The 21,130-nt window shown below is 38.8% G+C and overlaps 1 protein-coding gene across 6 annotated transcripts; it reads right to left on the minus strand.

The window, feature by feature from the left end:
* Positions 1-1,705: 1,705 nt before the first annotated feature.
* Positions 1,706-19,020, minus strand: trh (thyrotropin-releasing hormone). 6 transcript variants are annotated; one of them, XR_008385918.1, is made up of 4 exons: positions 18,836-19,020; positions 17,899-18,049; positions 13,521-13,553; positions 11,319-11,809 (listed from the first exon to the last, which is right to left on the minus strand). XR_008385918.1 is itself a non-coding variant. In XM_053624585.1 (3 exons), the coding sequence occupies exons 1-3, from the start codon at positions 18,886-18,888 to the stop codon at positions 4,438-4,440; spliced, it is 813 nt and encodes a 270-aa protein (XP_053480560.1). In that variant the 5' UTR covers positions 18,889-19,020; the 3' UTR covers positions 1,706-4,437. The 6 variants fall into 6 exon arrangements, 2 of the variants coding, with proteins under 2 accessions (XP_053480560.1, XP_053480561.1); XM_053624585.1 differs by lacking the exons at positions 11,319-11,809; positions 13,521-13,553; positions 17,899-18,049 and adding exons at positions 1,706-5,003; positions 5,872-6,065; XM_053624586.1 differs by lacking the exons at positions 11,319-11,809; positions 13,521-13,553; positions 17,899-18,049; positions 18,836-19,020 and adding exons at positions 1,706-5,003; positions 5,872-6,065; positions 6,386-6,478.
* Between the last annotated feature and the right edge of the window lie 2,110 nt (positions 19,021-21,130).

The raw sequence follows: 21,130 nt of genomic DNA on the forward strand, positions 1-21,130 counted from the left end.
AACTGAGGAAATGTACCATTTTAAGAAAAAAATAAGGTAATTTTGAATTTGATGGCCACGACACGTTTCAAAAAATTTGGGACGGGGTCAACAAAAGGCTGGAAAAGTAAGTGTTACTAAAAAGAAACAGCTGGAGAGTAACTTAGAGAGGCAGAGTCTTTCAGAAGTAAAGATGGGCAGAGGTTCACCAATCTGCGAAAAACTGTGTATACAATTTGTGGAACAATTTCAAAATAATGTTCCTCAATGTAAAATTGTGAAGACTATGAATATCTCATCATATCTCTTGTGCTTTTATGATTAGGAAATTGATCATCCTGCTGTTATGATTATGAAAATTATCATCCTGCTGTTATGATTATGAAAATGATCTACACACACACACATTTTGTGGTTTCTCATTATATATATAGGTCATTTCCTGTTATGAGTTTTCTTCAAGGGGACTGACAGCCCTTTTTTTTCCTGCATCAGATGATCATTACCTAACACCCTCTACTCAAACATGACCACAGACAAGATATATAGAAGGATAGATATTCTTCTTTACCAAATGAAAATCGAGAAATTTTGGTACATATTATGTCCTGCTTGCATGATGAACGGTTTCTCCAAGTGTGTGTATCTTTAAAAAAAAAAACAAACCTCTATCTATTTTGTGTATAGGTTATATTTTAGAATATACCATAGTGCTCCTTCAGTAAACTTCATTGAATGAGTCAGTTCATTCTGCTTCCCAAGAGACACTTCTAAGGGTTCTATGACTTTGTCTCATTGTGCACGAGCAGATCAGAATGTGCCAGACTGATGAGCAGTCGTGAGTCCACTGCCTTCACACTCCTCCAGAGCCTTGTTCTTTCAACCTCACACATCTTCTCCCTTGCCACTACTCTCTTAGTAAAAAAAAAAAGAGCAAAAGATTTAACACTCATAAATGTTTTATATCCCTTATCGGACATGTTAGAGAGGACATACAGTAATTTTGCCTATACTTTGTTCTCAGACAAAAACAAACATGATCACGGTTTGTTTTGTAGAGCCTTATTAGAGCTTTCAGAAACTTTTAAGGAAGCTATGAAGCCTTAATAATTTAAAAGAATCCATGAAAATTTTTTTTTCTGTTTTTCTAAGACTGTAGGTGTGGTGTGTCTTTTTAAAACATAAAGAAGAAGCATACCAGGTCAAATTTAGAGAAAACTATTAAATTAGGTCGAATGTTTAATATGCACTTTTAAAAAATAAATGTTCTTCAATGGTTCTTTACAGCATCATAGGTTCTGCAAAGAACCTTCTTCTTGTCAAGAACCATTTTTTATTGTATAGGGTTCTTGAGTTGAGCTATATGGTACTTTGGAGATTAAAGAAGTTCTTTATGGTTCATTATAAGTTCTTCAGAGCAGTGAATAGGTTCTTCATGGTATCATCCCTTAACAGGTTAACATGAACCCTATAAACTTATTTGTGGGACTGGAAAACGTTCTCCTGGCATCAGTTTTAAGAACCTTTCTTTGGTTCCTTAAAGCACTAACTAAGGGTTTTTAGATAACTTATGATAACATGGTTCCATGTGGCACTGCTATGAAAAACCATTTGTGGGTTCTTTAAAGCACCAGTAAATAGATGGTTCTCTGAAGAACGTGAAAGTAAAAGGTTCTTTGTGCAAGTCAAAAGGGTTCTCCTATGGCATCAGGCTAAAAAACACTTTTTGGGTCTAATTGGAACCTTTTTGGAAGTGAGTTTATTAAACTGCTCCCCCGCTGGAAATATTGTTGTTTCTTATTCTTAACTCTTATTTTGTGTGACTGTCTTTAAAGAATGAAATAAGCCAACTGCTTGTAGAGAGATGTTCTGAGAATGACTTAGCTCCTTAAACTGACTTTCTTTATATTTTAGTTATTTTCTGTTACCTTAGATAAGTGTATTTTCAAATGCTAAAAATAAAGTTTTCACTGTTAAAAACTGAGCTTAGTAATAATAATAATAATAATAATAAAAAACTGTAGCACTTTCCTCTACTAATAAAGCACAAAATTGGTCCACACCCAAACTAAAGTCACATTTCTTAACTATTATGCTAGATTTGAATAATATGTTTGAAAATTGATGCTGCATTTGATTCTTGTTTAACACAAAAAAGCTTTGTTAACCCACTGTGCCTTTAAAACAGCTGCAACACAGGAAGAGCTGGAATCTGTATTAATCCTGACAGATGTGTAGAATGATTAGGCAAACTTGTGAGCCATGCTGGTTAGATTCTTGTGAAACGGAGCCCTCGTTAGGCTACATGAAACATCTTTGGTCTATTAGGAAGAACAAAAGTAAAAAAAAAATTTAAAAAAAGGCTCAGCTAGTTACCGCCTACACGTCAGCCGTGCTGGCACAGATCTCACATTAGTCACACTGTATGGCTACTGTTCGCTCGTTTCAAAGCCTCAATTGCTTAAATCCAAGCTAAAAGGAATGGAAAAACAGAAAAGATAAAGAGCTATAAGGAGTGGGTGGAAATGTGATGCTAAATACGAGGGAATAAAAGCATCTGAGTGATCATGTGATGAAACATTGGGGATACTGAAAAATCTGCTGGCACAGATTTGGGTGTAAACACTAATGTTTTCCTTAACAGTGCATTTAACTTAATACAGTAATGTGAATGTAGTAGAAATTTCTAGTGCCTGATAGGTTAATGCACTGTGCCTCCCACACTGGATCATTTATTTCATCCAGGACGATTTTTGTTTCTGAGGGCCTGCTTGGGTTGGGCTGCCTATCTACTCACTAAATCATCCCCCCTCAATACCATATGCCACTCCTGGATAATGGCCGACTCATGAGTGATCGTTGATCAAAAACAAAAGATTGAACAGGCTATTTACTGGGATTGGGTGTTATTATGTGGAAGCAACACAAAATCTATCAACTGACTTGAATTGATTTGAACTAATTATCATAACAGGAACAAGCTCTCCTTGTTGCCTCTTTGGATTGCAGACAGACCAGATATGTTTGAGCTTATAGGTACTTGAGGGTTAGTAAAAGTAGTTATTGCAAAGGATGGTGTACAGTGAGCCAAAAGTGTCCCAATTGTTAAAACCATGTTAAAGATTGGAATCTGGGCCAACAATGGCCAAATAAGACCAACCATAAAAATATTTTGGCCAAATATTGGTCCATATCATGTCTGAGATATGTTCATAGTTGGTTTGGTTGTTTATCACTATTAACACTAGGCAACCAAATGGGGGCCAGATGAAAACATCAAACATTTCATCAAACATTTGCTTTCTGGGCTGTTAGGACAGGAATTCATCTTACAGATATAAGTCAATATTACAATATTAAGACACACATAAATGTTTTTCTTAGTATCCTTGTGAGGACCTTCCACTGATTATTACTGCGGCTTATTAATTCTATGCTACACTTAAATCTAACCCCAACCTTAACCTCATCAACCAAATTAAAACATTTAGGTTATTTTAGCTTTTTAAATAATCATTGCAGTTTTTTGTTTGTTTGTTTGTTTTTTGTTAAAAGGTAGTTTTCTCTGTAGGGACCAGCCTGATGTCCCCACAAGGTCAAAACGGTCAGATATTCCTTTCCTTGTGGGGACATTTGATCCCCACCAAGAAATAGAAACCTGACCACACACACACACACACACACACACACACACACACTGCTCGTTTTTGGCTCTCAGCGCGCTTCCAGTCGTTCGCATCGAAAGCATTTTATTGTACAGCAATAACTGCAAATTACATGTGTGCTGTATATCCATGGAACAAAAAAAAATAATAATTTACAGATTGACAAGCTCTCCAACTCATGCAGGCATATAGTGTAGAAAAATAATTCGACGACTCCGTCTTGCAAAGGAATATTCACTCGAATTTTATATAAGGTATACATTACTAACACAAGGACTGGTGAGTGAGAAGCGGAAAGTGGTGCCGTTTGAGCGGTGCGTGGCCACATGAGATATTACCGTAGTTTACATTAGTATATAAGAGATGTAACATGTTGAATGTGGCCGATTTTGCTGGAAAGAGGACGTAAACACCGTCGGCTCTTTGGCTAAACTAGTGCAGAGAAGTCTCAGATGCGCGATCAACGAGTTCTAGGAGAAGAAGGAGCTGCAATATACAGTACTAGTTGTGCGTAATATGGACGCAAAGCGTTACTCCGCGTAACTGCGTTTTACTGTTTAATTAAGGTGTTAATTAACCTGTAAATGATCCCACTTGACAGACATATTTAACTAATTAAAAGTTTTAGAGTTAGACATAATCACGATGCTGTATGCCAAATTTGGTATTTTGGCATATATCTCATGTGGCGCGTTTAAGGGCAAAGATGGAAGGGAAATGTACCCATGTGTCGAAATGAATGAACTATTCTTTCTTGTAACTGTTTCATTTCTCGTCACAGTGCACGTGTCGCCTATTGCATCTCCTCCAGCTCTTCCGGCGCGCTCAGCCGCTTGCCGGGGTGCTGGCGTTTCTCGTTTGCGCGACTTTCCTTCACTTCATTGAGCAGCTGGAGCAGCAGACTGGCTTTACTGCAGCCCGCCACGTCACACGGGCTTCCGCTGGACACTTCCGAAGGGTCCCAGGACCTTTTCCCAGGATGCTGCCGTTTGTCCAGTTCCCACAAGTCCACCGAGCTGGCTGCGCCCTCCTCCGCATCGCGCCTGCCGGGATGCTGGCGCTTGTCGTACGCGTCGTACCGCTTCCCCGGGTGCTGCCTCTTGGAAAACTCGCTCAGCAGGTCGCTTTGTACCGAGGTCTGACCTTCCAGCTCCGAGCGCCTGCCCGGATGTTGCCGTCGTTGGAGCGCGACGAACAATTCCGACGCGTCTGAGCGCTTTCCGGGATGCTGCCGCTTTTGAAGCTCCGCGTATTCCTCCTCTTCATCATCATCATCGTGCTCGTCGCGCTTACCGGGATGCTGCCGCTTGCCTGGGTGTTGCCTTTTTACCAACCAGTCTGGCTGTACCGGAAACAGGTCTGGAGACGGGGTACATGGAGGGGGGGGGGGGGGGGGGGGAAATCGTAAGACGGTTTCAGCAGAAGTTGTGCATTTCAGTATTTTTCTGCAAGTTTCATGTCCGGAGAGAGCTCATTTCCACCTCATATGCAAGGAGATTACAAGAGAAAACAGAAACTAAGCAAACACTCTCAGAACGAAAGGTACCAAACTGTAATTTTGCTTTTTACTGAAGTGGTACAATCAACGGTGCATAATTTGTGAGTATGCATATTATACCTTAAAGCAACTTAAGATGCATAACTGGACCACTAATAAGCTGTAAAGCGTTAATTTAAATAAATAAATAAATAATACATTATTAAAAGTAGAACGCATGCCCCCTTGAGGGTACCACCTCTGCGACAGTCTGGTACCTTTATTCCTGAGAGTGTAGAAGCTTTTTCCCTCCCACGGTTTATTTGTCCATTAAAGGTTCAAAATAGTTGATTGTCTTTTCTTTTTAAACAAAAAGTGGAGGAGATATTCTTTAGATGAAATCTTTTTAACCGGATACCTCACCTGCTCACCAAGATGTAAGATGGATGCGTAAAAAGTGTTTAAAAAGAATTTAAGCAACTTTTTTTTGTTGTTTGTTATTGCGTTAAGCAACAAGCCTCAATCTAATCCACCTTTGGATTTAATCCTATATACAGTAAGTGCTGTAATAAGATCTCATAATTCAAAAGAATCACATTGAAGTAAATGTGGCTTGCGTAATGGGTTGTGCGTAATGCTGATGCTTTTGAGCTACACATCTCGCCCATTTTAACACTCTGTGGTTAAAACAACAAAAACAACAAAAACAACAACAACAACCCACACGGATTCAAAATCTATAATGCACACCGTTTGCGCTCTCGTTGTCCTGATGGTTTTGGAGGAAGGAGCGGAGGAGCTGGCCCTCGGCGCGCTGTAACACCTCGTCCAGAGTCGGATTTTCTCCCCCAGAGTCACTCGGGACATTTTGGCACTGAATGCTGAACACCGCTAATGAGACGAGGACGAAGAGACACACTGCCCTCATTGCAAGTTCGGATTCCCTGAAAAAAAAGTGCATCGAAAAAGTCATAACGTGCATCAAAACAGCAAGGATGCATAACATGTTCTTAGACAATATATGTAGTATATATTATATTCTCCTTTTTTTTTATTAAACAGTGACGCCCTTCTCAATTCAACACGCATTTTGATATATGCAACACAAAGTTCAAAATATTAAAGGTCATATAATCCAAGATCAGTCCTGCAAAACGAATTTTTCTTTAAAAAAACAAACAAACAAACAAACAAAAAACTTAACAAATAAAAGAACACACAACACCAGCACGCGCTCTCATGCAGGAACTTTTCTTTGCCTCACCTGTTTTGCACGAAGTTGATACCGTATGCGTAAAAACCTGTTTATCAATCGCGACCTTGTGCAAAAAAAAAGTTGTTTTAATCTTCTCTGCTCCACGTCTGACCTGCAAGGCCGGGATTAACGATGAGCATCTGTAAAGTTTGGTTTATATAAGCGCTCGAGCCCCCGTCACACCGTCTACAGTTGAGCGGAAGTTTCGTCTCTTTTTGATGTCACCGATTCATCACTGAGGACGCGTGCGTGCGTGCGTGTGTGCGTGTGTGTGTGTGTGTGCGTGTGTGTATTGACTCTAACCTGAGGAGGGCGCAGTGCTTTCCAGGTGCTAAAACGGATTAATGCGAAGGGACTCATTCATAAAATGGAAAGCCTTGGAGAGATATGCTTTATCAGAGAGTTATGAGTTTATACACCGACATCTCACGAAGAGATTTGAGCTAAATTTTCACGGCGCATGCAGGATCAGACTGGATGCTTAGACATATCCAGACTAGACTTTGTTATATGTAGCCTAGGTATTGTAATATGACACTATGTCATGTTATTGATGAGAAATGTCAAGAATCCACTGAATTCTTGCTGTGTCTGAAATATTGCAACACTATCTGAAAACAGTACTTTTTTTTTTTAAGCATCTACGAATTCTTAAAATTTCAGTGAATTGCAGTTCCTTGGGTAATAGCACAGTATCTCCTTACAAAGAGATAACGAAAAAGAAAAAAAAAATATATATATATATATATATACACGTTTCCTTGTACTGAAAAATTGACTTCACTTCGGTTCTGTTCAATTTTATTTGTACAGAAATTTTACGATTTATGAACAATATCACAAAGTAGCTTTAAAGAAATATATAAATTCAACATGTAAATTTTATATTTTATGAATTTACAGTTGTGCTCATAATTTATATACCACTTGCAGAATCTGTAACATGTTAATAATAATAATTAAAAAGAAGAGGGATCAATAAAACGGCATTTTGTTTTTTATTTAGTGCTGCCCCGAATCAGCTATTTCACATAACAGATGTTTACATCTAGTTCACAAGACACAATAATAACTGAATTTACACAAAAGAACCAGTTCAAAAGTTTACATACGCTTGATTCTTAATACTGTGTGTCGTTACCTGTATGATAGTTTTTATGTTTTGTGATAGTTGTTCATGAGTCCCTTGTTTGTTCTGAGCAGTTAAACTGCCCACTGTTCTTCAGAAAAATCCTCCAGGGCCTGCATATACTTTGTTTATCCAGCATCCTCTTTCCAACAGCGGCTATATGATGTTGAGATCCATCTTTTCACACTGAGGACAACCGAGGAATTCATACACAACTATTACAAAAGGTGCAAACATTCACTGATACTCAAGAAGGCAACACGATACATTAAGAGCCAGGGGGGTGTAAACTTTTGAACAGGACGATTGCTGTAAATATGAGCAAGCCAGCTGCGACAGTGACAAGGAAAAACTCCCTGACATAAGATGAAGAAACCTTAAGAGGAACCAGACTCAAAAGAGAAACCCATCCTCATCTGGGTGACACCGAATAGTGTGATTATAATGAATTCCCTTCTATATCTGTGTACTACATGGTCAAAAAGTGCAATTGTGTAACCAGGAAATTCATTCTAGTTTTAACACAAAGTCCATTTTGTTGAAATTATCAACTGTTCACTGATAGAGACTTGAGTGCAAAACTGTTCATGGCAATTGCAGTCCTAATGCTATCGTAGCATTACCGTTAGTATCAATTTATCAACTCTATTTTATTTGTATTGCGCTTCATACTATAGAAATCCCTAATATGCAAGACATAGGTAACAGTTGCAGGGGGAAAACTCCTTGAGAGGACACGAGGAAGAAAACTTGAGAGGAATGCATCATCTGTTCTGGGTGATACCAGATAGTATTATAGTAAGTGTGTTGTATATTCAGTATGAACATCATAATGTTTATGAATACAGCATCAGTTCTTATAAGGTACAAATCTACAATACGTAAGTGAGATTATCCATTAAAGCAAGGGAGAGATTTTGGTTGGCTTTAGGGTTTCCATGTGAGATCATCCACAGCTACAGGAGGTGACTCACAAGTGCAGAAAGCTGCAACCAGAAGTAGAGAATCACGATGAATCAGACAGGCAAGAGTGTGTGAGGAGCCACAGCAGAATAAGGATGTGTCAGGATCTGGCTCCAGCATCATATCACAACAAACTCCACCAGCATATGTTGACAATCCACACATACATTCCAGTATTGGAGCAATATAATACTTCTGGTTTTGTGGTGATCGTGTATAATCGAAGACTGAGACTAAGGCACTTTCATGTGCTACTTTAACTATGCTAATAACCTCTTATTGAATAACTCCTACAAACAACGCGTATACATTCATGGGAAATAGAAAGTACACCCTCCAATTGTTCAATGATATTAGTTATCAGGGCCTAAATAACAATTGGGTGGTCCTCACCAACGTCTATAAACAAACTAATAACCTCAAATAACCTTTGAGAATGAAAATATAAAAGATATTTTTTTAAACCTGAAACTGAATTGCGAGACATTAATTCACAGCCTAAGATAGTTTCCATATTTCCTCACCCCCAAACAAGGTATAAAGTGTTGATACTGATCAAACCTCTTCTGCAGTGCTGCCAATGTACATCATTTTCCCCCATAACACTTTCGCTGTACTACGTTGCTGAATGTACTTTTAAACTCGTGAATATTTTAAAATAATTAAGTGCTACAGATGCTGAAGGTGCTGCTTAGATGAGTAGCTAAAATTGCTGAGTACAATAATTTGCATACTATAGGACAAAATGAGATGAATTATTTTTTGATTTATGTTTTTGAATTGTTTCTTGTCGCTTATACCCACGTTATATTTTTTAATTCTATTTTTTGTAGATAAATCATTAAAGAGAAATGAATGAATGATGAATGATGAATGAATGAATGATGAAACACTCATTAAGCACATTATTAGGAACACTATACTAATACTGGGTAGGGCCTTCATTTGCTCTCAAAATAGCCTCAATTCTTTGTGGTATGGGTTCCACAAGATGTTGGAAACATTCCTTTGAGATTCTGGTCCATGTTGACATGATGGCATCATGCGATTCCTGCAGATGTTTCAGGTGCACTTTCATACTGCGACTCTCCTGTTCTACCACATCCCAAAGGTGTTCTATTGGATTCGGACCCGGTGACTGGGAAGACCACTGAAGAACACTGAACTCATTGCCGTGCTAATGAAACCAGTTTGAGAAGACTTTTCCTTGTGACATGGTGCGGTATTATGCTGGAATTAGGCATTAGAAGATGGATAAATTGTGGCCATGAAGGGATGCACATGGTCAGCAACAATACTCAAATAGACTGTGGCATTCAAGCAATGATTGTTTTGTATTAACAGCCCAAAATGTGCCAATAAAACATTCCCCACACCATTACACCACCTCCACCAGCCTTGACACAAGGCAGGCTGTGTCCATGGATTCATGCTGTTGGGGCTAAATTCTGACCCTACCATCTCTACGGGATAAATTCATCCATTTAAAATCTATATACTGAATTTATATATTTCTGTAAAGCAGCTTTGGGACAATGTCCATTGTTAAAAGCACTATACAAATAAAGCTGAATTGAATTGAATTGATCTGTGTGCCTTAGCAGAAATCGAAATTCATTAGCCCAGGCTATGTTTTTCCAGTCTTCAACTGTCCAATTTTGGTGAGCCTGTGCCCACTGCAGCCTCAGCATTCTGTTCTTGGCTGACAGAAGTGGGACCCGATTTGGTCTTCTGCTGTTGTAACGCATCCGACCTCAAGTTTCAATGTGTTGTGAATTCTGAGATTCTTTTTTTTTCTCATCACAAATGTATAAAGTGGTTATCTGAGTTACTGTACCCTTTCTGTAACCAGATTGGCCATTCACCATTGACCTCTCTCATCAACAACGCGTTTAAGTCCATAGAACTGCTGCTCGCTGCATGTTTTATCTGTTTTTGCACCATTCTGAGTAAACTCTAGAGACTGTTGCGTGTGAAAATCCCAGCAGTTATAGAAATACTCAAATCAGCCCATCTGGCACCAGCAATCATGCCACGGTCAAAATCACTGAGCTCACATTTTTCCCCATTCTGATGGTTGATGTGAACATTACCTGAAGCTGCTGGCCCGTATGTGCGTGATTTTATGCATTGCACTGCTGCCACATGATTGGCTGATTAGATAATTGCATGAATGTGTAGGCGTACAGGTGTTCCTAATAAAGTGCTCAGTGAGTGTATGTCTACTTTTTTTTTCCACACAGAGATCACTAGGGGGTGCACACATTTGCACTCAATTGTATTGCATGCAAGCATTTGTGTTGTGTAATCAGTATTACTGTATAATGAAATATTTCAAATAATCAATGAGTAATGAGAAACTCTAATACATCTCAGCATCCTATTACCTATAGTTAATGGAATATTTATTCAGAGTTTGCAAATTTGCACATGCGCGGGAGGGATTTGTGTCAAGCGCATGCAGAAGTTAGAGTAGGTCTTATTAATCAGGTTCATGGAAAGATCACGCAAAACTAGATTCAATTTGTTTATGCAGTGGCAATTCCACAGACAGGTGCAGTCCTTCATTCTGCCTTCATCTCAGCCTGAGCTGAGGAGGGAGTTGAGGGTAAATGAGTCATTCTGATGGGCAGGACTCCCAAAAGGCTAGAGCCTGGACTGCTTCCAATGCACCAAATATTTTAGTCCTATTTGTAATTTGCAGGCTAAAATGAGACTTGTTCATTCAACCGTGCGAAGTATGATAATGTTAATGCTAACTCTCAAACAAATGCAGTGCCACTGCAGATTGTGATATAACTTTACATATACATATTTTAGTGTCAGCAAAGAAGAAGCTTGATCAGGAAGCATTGTGAAAACATGTTTATTGTGAAACTCATAAACACAGGCTTGGTAGTTAGCCACTGTACAGACTCAGTAAGGGGGGAGAAATGGCAGTTGTGACAAATCCCACCAGGCTGTTGCAAAATGGTGAACACAGCAAATGCAAAATAGCATGCCAATATCGGACACACAAGCAATACATTTGTACTCTGACGTCAGACAATCTAACAAAACACAGTTCCAGAGAGGTGCAACAGAATAGTCTTCATCATCAAGTGTCCTATCATCAGGAGATCAGATGTTTGAATCCCAACGATGCCAGGAGCCAAGGGAGCAAAACGGGCTGTGCTTTCAGGGTGGGAGGGGTGGAATACTCTTTCTCCCCTGTCAATCACAGCGACACTGGCCAATCATGAGTGTCTGTGAGATCATGTACGTGGAAGTAGGCAGATAGTGTGTTATGATGCCCTGTGATGCAGCATCTCGGAGGAAGCACATGTTAGTCCTCACCCTTACTGAGAGACAAAACACAATCATAAACCATCAAAATAACGGGCAAGCATGGGGGCTCACAGGTAAGAAAATTAGCACTCGTTCTATGGAAGCTCAGCAATGCTACAATAGGTTATACTTATAATGTAATTTAGCATGAAACCAAATTGTCAGTAGCTGGTCAGACGCTGGGTCTTGTTCTTCATGTCCAAGCAGAACACAACACTGACACTTCTATGTTTCAGGATGATGACTGTAAGGTGTATTGGGTGAAATTCTTGTGTTACTTAATTGATGAGTTTGACTGAGCAGTGGGGCAATTGATTGGCCTGTAATATCACTGAATATAGAAAAACTATGGGATTAATAGTATTTATAATAGTAGGAGAAGCATCAAAACAGGCCATGAAATTGCACTCACAGATATTAGAGGAAGAGAATAACATTGACAGGAAAACAAGTCAGTGAAAGAGTGGCATTAAATTGGTAGGAACGCAAAACACTGGAAGAATCCTTAACTGATAAGACTGGAGAATTTTTGTGGTGTTTTTAATCCCAGTCAAAACTTTACATGTCTGGTACTGTCTGTGCTCAAAGGAAATCTCATTTTAAGCATGTCAGGCCCACTTCTTGAATATTAGCATCTGTTAAATTGAGGGATACTTTATAGGCTGCCAGCCAATTAATGACAGAACCCATGTTTTTAAACCAAGGCAAGTTTGCAGAGATCACAAATTAATCAGACTCAATATATTCTTAATATGCTGGGTAACTATTACATGTTTATTTGAATATGTGCCTTATAACTTGCATATCATATTAGTCTAAACTTGTTTTGTCTTCTGCTTATATTAATGCTAGATTTGTTTTGCAATTGACATCGTATTTCATTCATTAAATGCAATTCTGCTTTTCCTCAAAGTCTAATTCTATTCTGTTTTACAGTTTTTGAAGTTTTAAAGTTACTCTTCATTTACTTTCAGCAGTTTCTGAAATATCAAACCAGCCCATCTAGCCAGCAAACAATCATGCCAAAGTCACTGAGATGACATTTTTCCCCCCATTCTGATGTTTGATGTGAACATTAACTGAAGTGCTTGACCTGTATCTATAGGATTTGATGCACTGTGCTGCTGCTACATGAGTGGCTGATTGATAATTGCATAAATAAGCAGGTATACCTATTAAAGCATATAGTAAATATAAGGTGATTTCATACCACAACAACTGGGATGCCTTTTCAAAAGTGGTTTGACTGTGGAAAATGTTTGGGTACAAAAAAACCCCCCCAAAAAACAGTCAAAATGAGATGGATATTTTACGGTAAGTACAAATTAAGGGAAATATAGACTGATTTGAAATGATTGGCAGGACTTCGCCCCAGGGGAATTCTATGATCAGAACCTTCATTTACAACATCTAAATTTGGCTTGTCAGATCAGACAGCAATCCTTGATTATGGAGTGCTTCAATGTGATCTATTATAAGCATCCTTGAATTATCGTGATATCCTCCTGCAGTCCCGCAAGTACCCTCTCTGACTATTAATCTGTAATCATACTGAGACCGACAAGCCTCCAGAACATAAAGCAAATAACATTGCATTCATCTTCCTCAAAGCCCAAATGAGCAAATTATACACGCTCAGTCACTTTTAAATTCTGGCAAACGCCTGTGCTGCTGAATGGAGGAGAGCAGCAAGGGAAATGACCACGTAACGATGTAAATCATTACCTCTAAATTCGCTGTCACATCCAATGTTTCAAACTGTCAATATCCACCATGTTGCAGTTTGAAAGGCAGAAAGAAGGACTGTTAAAAGATACTTGCATTTTGTTAAACAGTGAGGCAGTAACAACATTATCCTAAGTAGCAGTTAGCATAGGTAGGCTACTGGAGAGTGTGTGCATGAGCCTATATGAGACATTGGAATAAAAAAATAAAAAAAACTGCTTCTGACCAACATAATTTTTTTTTTTTACAGATGTCAAATGTATTATTTGTTACCCTGTCCTATTATATGATCAATTGACTATGGAAAATAGAGTATTGATAAGATAAAGTAGTGCCAAAGTTAGGTTATTCAGTATGGTGTGTGTTTTGACTGCCAGCATTTGCAGAATGTGTCCATTTCTTCTGGAACGTTGTCATGATATGTACAGTACAACAGACATGAGGAGGAACCCTTGGGAGGAACCAGACTCAAAAGAGAACCCATTCTCTTCTGGTTGACACCAGATTATAAATCATTATACTTTTACAGCTGTATACTATAAAGTCAGCCATGATTAAGTGTGTTGAAAGGATGTTCAGTATGAGAATATTGTGTCTTGGTTGTGTCTGGTTAGAGCTTCTGCACTTGGGACTCACTCTTTGCTGCTTTGGGGTTTCCCCACATGGATATTCTAAACATTTGCACTTTCCAAAAACAGTTTAAGTCTCACCCTTTCGCCAGTGCGTAATCTTACATAGATACTGTAAACATATAGGATATTGTGGGTCTGGGATGAGCACAGGACATCTGTCTTGATTACAGCAACAGATCTTAATTACAAGTGTGTAGTATCCAGGTGAGAGTATCCACTGAAGCACAAGTGAGTCTTAGGCATAAACTCTATGGGGTTATCCTCAGCAGCAGAAGTGCATCTCCTCCTTTAGCTTTAAAAATCTCACAAAGATGCAGTCACAGACACACACTTGCTTTTACAGTGTCACCATCTCACATGCCCGCATTTATAGTGGTACAATTAGCAGGCAAAAACATATGACCTGAGGGGCCAATGCTCCAGAGACAGTAATTACAGCTTCAACAAGAACACACACATGCACATGCGCACACACACCCCTCCCCCCAATTAATTATGTACTCAAGAGTTCAGAGTAGAAGGAGCCAGGTTGTACTGCCAGCTAGGCTGTGTAACAAGCAGCTTGTTTAGTTCTTTGCCTATGTACAGTACTGTATTTGTTTGGTCTGACACTAACAAGCAGCTTATATGATAATTTCCACATCTTCCTCCACATCAAGTCTGTGACTTATGAGTGTGTGAGAGACAGTGTCACAGTTCTGTCTTTTTCTGTGGAAACTAAAAATATCATGTCCTGCGGGAGCGGCCCATGACAGAAAACTTTTTTATTCCCACTTGTTTCTGATACCATCCTTTTCACTTGTCTAAAATGTAGGCCTACTTCTGAGTTCTTAATTAGCTGACTAAATATACTCAGCTCTCTGGAGACAGGCATCTTTATCCCCAGGCAACTTGTACTTTTAAACTGATTTAACTGCAACAGAATGTTAATGCAAGATCTCTAACACGCATTGCATACGAATTCGATGACTGCTCTACTGAAAACTGGAGGTTGTTAAAAATAAATAAAACCAGCAATCATTATTAGCAATCCTTACTGATGCTTCACCAAAAAAAGAGAAATAACTCTAGCCAAACACTCTAGACATACCTCTGTTATTTTGTCATTTCCAGTCTGAGATGATAACTATTTTCAGGCTTGTGACTATTCTTAGATTTTAACCCATTATATTGAGTTATTTCCTTGAGATTGAAATAAATAAATAAATAAATAAAAATAAATAAAATGTCCTTTGTTGTACATTCAGACCCATCTAGACACCGCTTGATGTTGATCGCGCTCCAATCCCTTATATCACAGATTCCCTTTATCCTACCGAGCTGTACTCGCACTCTTGATACCTGATGTGATGACGATGCCTGATCCGACTCACTTTTACTGTTGTGGCCTCTCTTGCCCTTTCTTTAGTGGATAATCTTGCATAGATACTGTATATTTGTACCTAAGAACTGTTGTAATTATACAGACTATGGTCATCATACTGAACATCCTTTCAGCACATTTAACTGGTAAATGGTCTGCACTTATATGGCGCTTTTATCCAAAGCGCTTTACACTGTCTCATTCACCCATTCACACACACACTCACACACCAATGGTAGCAGAGCTGCCATACAAGGCGATAACTTGCCATCAGGAGCAACTTGGGGTTCAGTGTCTTGCCCCCAACATACACTTCGGGATGTGGAGCCATGCGGGCCCGGAATCGAACCGCCAACCCTACGATTAGTGGACAACCCACTCTACCACCTGAGCCACAGCCACCCATTTAATACTGTTTGACTTTATAGTATATAATGTATTGAAGAGTATTGATTTATAATCAACCTGGAAAGTATGGGTTCCCTATAGAGTCTGGAACATGTATTGCAGATGGGAAAGCCAGTCATGGGTGCAGTGCATCCTGTCAGTGCCATTAAAAAGAACACACTGGCTAGATGAAGTGCCTTCAATTTCAGCTAGTTGATGAGTTTTTATCTTACACAAGAAGGTCTCCTGCCCCTTGTCCCCTCGGGCACTATACTGCTCCCCAGTTGGTACAGGAAGAATCCAAGGTGACTATCTCTCTCTCGTAGGCCACAGCTACCAATCTGACTCCTTTCATTAGAAAGCCTTGTGTCTTCAGCAAAAAATTACTGCGGATGTCATCAGTCCTAGCATCTTGAACAGAAGCCGGTACCACAATCTGATTGGCAAGCATAATGTCTGCCTCATGTTGGAATGACAGGGTGGCTAGCATTCTCACTGACTCTCAGTAAGCTCATACCAATTAATTGTGTCCTGCTTCATTATTAGGGGTCCTTTTTCTGACTTCACCCTGAGATTTAGCACCATAATATATGCAAAGAAGGTGCACATGTCTCCACTGGCTTACTCCTTGGTGGGGGCTCACAGGATCCAGGCGACACAACTTGAACACACCCATGGCGCTAGACAGAGGTGATCTTCTGATGAGCAGAACTTTGAATTGGAATCCCTCCCCTTGTAATGCAAACCATAAAAAGCATTTGTGTTCTGGAGTGATGAGGACATGATGTTAAGCATGACACAGTTCCACCAACATGAACCAGTCCAAACTGGCATCCTTCTTCTGAACAAGGAAGCAAGTTAAATAGAACCCCTTGTTTTGAACTGTGGTTTCTCCTTTATAGTGAGAACAAACTTATTGCTTCAGAGCAAAGCTTGGGGTCTGATATCAACAAAGTCCTGAGCCCTGACATGGTTTGGGGCTGGCAGCAGACTTGAAGTTTTGTATCACTGCAACACTGTCATCAGGGCCCACTGAGCTGATTGTGCATGCACAATGACCAGTGCTTCAGGTTGTGCTTCAAGCATCCAGCTACCTGCACCTGCTCTCCATGGGTGTGCTCCATGGTTTCATCTCACCTTCTAAAAATGTTGTGGTAGGTGGACTGGCTACTCTAAATTGCCCCTAGGTGTAAATGAGTGTGTGAATGTATGTGTGCATGATGCTCTGTGATGGACTGGCATTCCATCCTGGGTGTATTCCTGCTCTGTGTTCCCAGGATAGGCTCCACATTCACAGTGATCCTGAGCAGGATAAAGATCCTCATCTTTGACTTTGTGACTCAGTAGTGTATTATTAAAGCCACCCTTTGTTCCTGTTTCACACAGGAGTCTTACAGTGATGTAGAAGCGCACCAATTAAGGGGCAGATTTGTATTTGGAGAAGGAGACTGTAGACTCTCATTAGTCTGACTTTAATGGTGACACTCACTCCCACTTTTCTCAAGTAGAAATCATGATGCTTTTGTCATGGATGTAAAATTGGTAAGCAAAAACAATGTTGTTGGGATTAAATGTTTTTACGTATCTATTTTTTGTAACGAGTACTCAATGGTGTGGTCACCAGGAAACAAAGGATTCTTTCTTTTAATGAAATATGATTGAAAAACATCGCATCACATGTAAATTTGACCTAAGGACAGTGTCAAGATACAGAAGGCAGTAAATTCGGCTTATTTTTTCCTTGTTTTTTCTGATTTAGAGTAACCGGATATGTATTGCTCAGAAGACACACAAATGAAGCATTAGTTATATCACATTAGATATATCAGTAGCTGTGAAAAAAAACTGAATTAAAACTGAGACTTAAGACCCAAATCAAAAGATTATTAAGCTACATAGCTGAAATATTTAGTGGGGACAAATATGTGGTCAAAAATCAGGCAATAAGTGCAAGATTGCTGAAAAAATGGTGACAAGGTGAAAAATGATTCAATACATTGAATCTCCTCATGCAGCTCCTTGCTCATGGCAACATAGTTCACTATGGGGAGTCTTGTGACATAGTTCCACTTGGATGGGCCCCAACATGCAGCTCTATGATGAAACGGTGCTCAATGGCCCTGTTACTACTTCTCCTGTGCCTGCCTCTAAAAAACAACAGGTACAGGATGTCATTCAGCGGATCTCACACTGCTCCCATAATGGATGCCAGACAGTACCTATCCTGTGAGACTCTTTCTGACTCTTTTTTCCCCCAAACAACCTGTGTTGTCTAAGGTCATGAGAAGTAAAAACACAATAATTTGAAAAAAGGTAATTCACCTTCCTACAGTTTAAATTAAGTCTAGTGATTCTGTCATAATTCTTGTGGAATTATTAATTTTGTTTATTCTTATTTAGATTAATCACATGGTTGAATTGCTAATTACTTGTTGAAATGGATGCAGTGGTTACTTAGTGTTTAGAGGCTCAGCTACTGATCAGAATATGTAGAGGTCAAGACCTGGCACTGCCAAGCTGCCACTGTTGAACCCTTGAACAAGACCCTTATTCTTCTTTGATCCATAATCCAATACAGCTGACCCTATGCTCTAACCCTAATCCAGCTTTCTAATAACCTATACAGTCAATACTACAAAAACAAAAAATAAAGCAAAAAATGCTTTCTGTGCTACAAGGCCAATTGATCTGAATTGATCAGTTAACATAGTGATACAAGCATTTATGATTGAATACGATATGACAACATGGTATCATCCCTCTCATTTAAGAAAGAGGAGAATATTTTAAAATAATGTATGTCCTTTGTTGCCTTCATTCTTGCAAACTGCCAAGTGCCCTCATAAACACTCATATTTATTTATATTAGCACATAAATTCAAACGTTTATTCTCCTCTTCAGCTCCTCTGAGGTCAGTCAAAACCCAACCTACCTTGGTTCTGCTGCAGTATTTCTTCCCATGGTCCTAGTTAGTATATGTTTCATTCATGCTTTATGATAGAAATTATGGTTTGCGTCATACCGAAATTAAGTATGTGTCATATCATCCACATTAAAGCATACTAACCAAAGAAAGTTTAGTAGAAAATCATAGCACTGAAATATTATGGCAGTTGTCATGACAATGACCAACAATGGCAGCACGACACCTCAGATCACTGGGTGTAAACTGTCATGGCAACTTATGACAAAAAATCTTCCATTTCACATCTATGACATGGTTCTGTGAGTCTAAATACTGTATAAATAGAACAGTGGTATATCAACTTACACTAACAACCATAGGTTTCAAATTGCAAACATAAAAGTCAGAGATTTGTGCACTTTAATATCCACTTTCCACTGTGTTCTGATAGTTACCACTTCATTACATGTAATATTAAGCTAAAAAGTGTAATAGTAATAAAAAGAGACAAAATTTCCACCTTTAAGTTTGCCTGGTATGATAAGTGCCTGTGACATTTAAGTAATGACAAAATGTTTGTACTTAATTTTTTTCACAATCAAAAAAATACTCTATTATTTCTCTGGGTCTCTAGTCAAGTGTTGCTGATTGTCTGCATGAATGCAAATACAAACAGGCTTGATCGCTATTACATGCTCCAGGAGCCGCAGAAAAATAACAAATAAAGGACAGATCAAACTTTAACGGTTGAATGAATTTTGTATGGTGTGCTTTTTGTTTTCTGTGCCAAGTTCAGAAAACGTTTGTGAGCATCATTGTTCATAAACTTTATTAGGAACAAAGTGGTTAGTCCAACAAAACTCCCAGACTTGGATGACAGGTGTAGCACATACACAATGATGGGGAGCTGGAAAATATGAATCACGTTGACAGAAAGTAGAAAAACAGACACAAATAAAGGCATTGTCAATGCACAGCCCATATCCCTACACACTACATTTCCCTCTTACCCTTCCTTTCATTTCTCTGATAGAGGTCACCATGATGATATTTGACTGACAGCTGCAACTTGATGACAACATGGCAAGGTCAAGGGGTGAGCTACATCTCTCCTGGAGACAAGATACACGCTTAGTCACCCGGTCACCCTTCAGTACACACACTCATGCCAATGCTGGCTGACAGCAATAGGCTCAGAAACTCTTTGGGGAGAAGAGATGGCACATTGCTTGTGGACAAGGGGCCAGATAAGCATGAGGTCATATACAGTTTAAGCCACATAATTTCAGGGTTAAATGTAATGTAAAGCTAGCTTGCTTTGCTTTCTGTTCTGTTGTGGTTGCACTGTAAAAATGATCTGTAAAATGTTAATACTTTAAAAAAAAAAAAAAAAAAAAAAAAAAAAAACAGTGATCATAAACATTGCATTTTGTTTTTTATTTAACAAAATTCTGAACAGGATGATTCTTGAGCATCAGTGAATGTTTGCACCTTTTGTAATTGATGTGTATGAGTTCCTCAGTTTTCCTCAGTGTGAAAAGATGGATCACAACATTATATAGCCACTGTTGGAAAGGGGTCAAATATGCAGAAGATGCTGGAAAAGCAAAGAATATGCAGGACCTGGAGGATTTTTTCTGAAGAACACTGGGCAGTTTAACTGCTCAGGAGAAACAGTTTGCTTAGCAGCTAGCTTAGAATAATTAACCTAGCAACCTCTCCTGGTGCATTACTACTCAGATTTATGCTAAAATTAAGAGTCAAGCAAGGTTGTACTTCTAAGATATCTGCTAAGCAAACTCACTAAAGGATGGCAATTAGCATTAACCAGCAAGTATGTGTTACCTTATCCACAATTGAACTAGCATTAATTTGCATTCCCAGATGAACTGAAACTATATTCTTTTACTGTGTGTTGTTACCTGGATGACAAACAAATAGTTTTTATGTTTTGTGATAATTGTTCATGAGTCCCTTGTTTCTCCTGAGCAGTTATCACAAAACATAAAAACTATTTGTTTATCATCCAGGTTAAATGTTAAATGTCAAATGTACCTTTGCAACTAGTAAAGTTGTAAAATGTATTGATGAACTATATATATATATATATATATAAATATATATATATATATATATATATATATATATATATATATATATATATATATATATATATATATAAAGTCTGGGTAACTTTGGGCAAATTCTATGCAAATTTTTCAGTGTGTTTAAACTTATAAGAGCCTCAGTCTGAGTTAAATGGGGTCACATTATCCTTTCACAGATGGAAAGTGTGTAAGCGGTAGCGATATATCTTAAACC

The sequence above is a fragment of the Ictalurus furcatus genome, chromosome 5 (genome assembly GCF_023375685.1).
Source record: "Ictalurus furcatus strain D&B chromosome 5, Billie_1.0, whole genome shotgun sequence".
Classification (NCBI taxonomy): Eukaryota; Metazoa; Chordata; class Actinopteri; order Siluriformes; family Ictaluridae; genus Ictalurus; species Ictalurus furcatus.

What these genes read in the sequence shown, in the direction of transcription:
- trh (XM_053624585.1), bottom strand. Translation starts at nt 18,888, where the DNA reads ATGAAACATATACTAACTAGGACCATGGGAAGAAATACTGCAGCAGAA. An exon ending in AATACTGCAGCAGAACCAAG is followed by an intron (nt 6,066 to 18,835) that starts GTAGGTTGGGTT and finishes CTTTTTTTTCAG; the next exon opens with GGAATCCGAACTTGCAATGA. An exon ending in GGACAACGAGAGCGCAAACG is followed by an intron (nt 5,004 to 5,871) that starts GTGTGCATTATA and finishes CCCCGTCTCCAG; the next exon opens with ACCTGTTTCCGGTACAGCCA.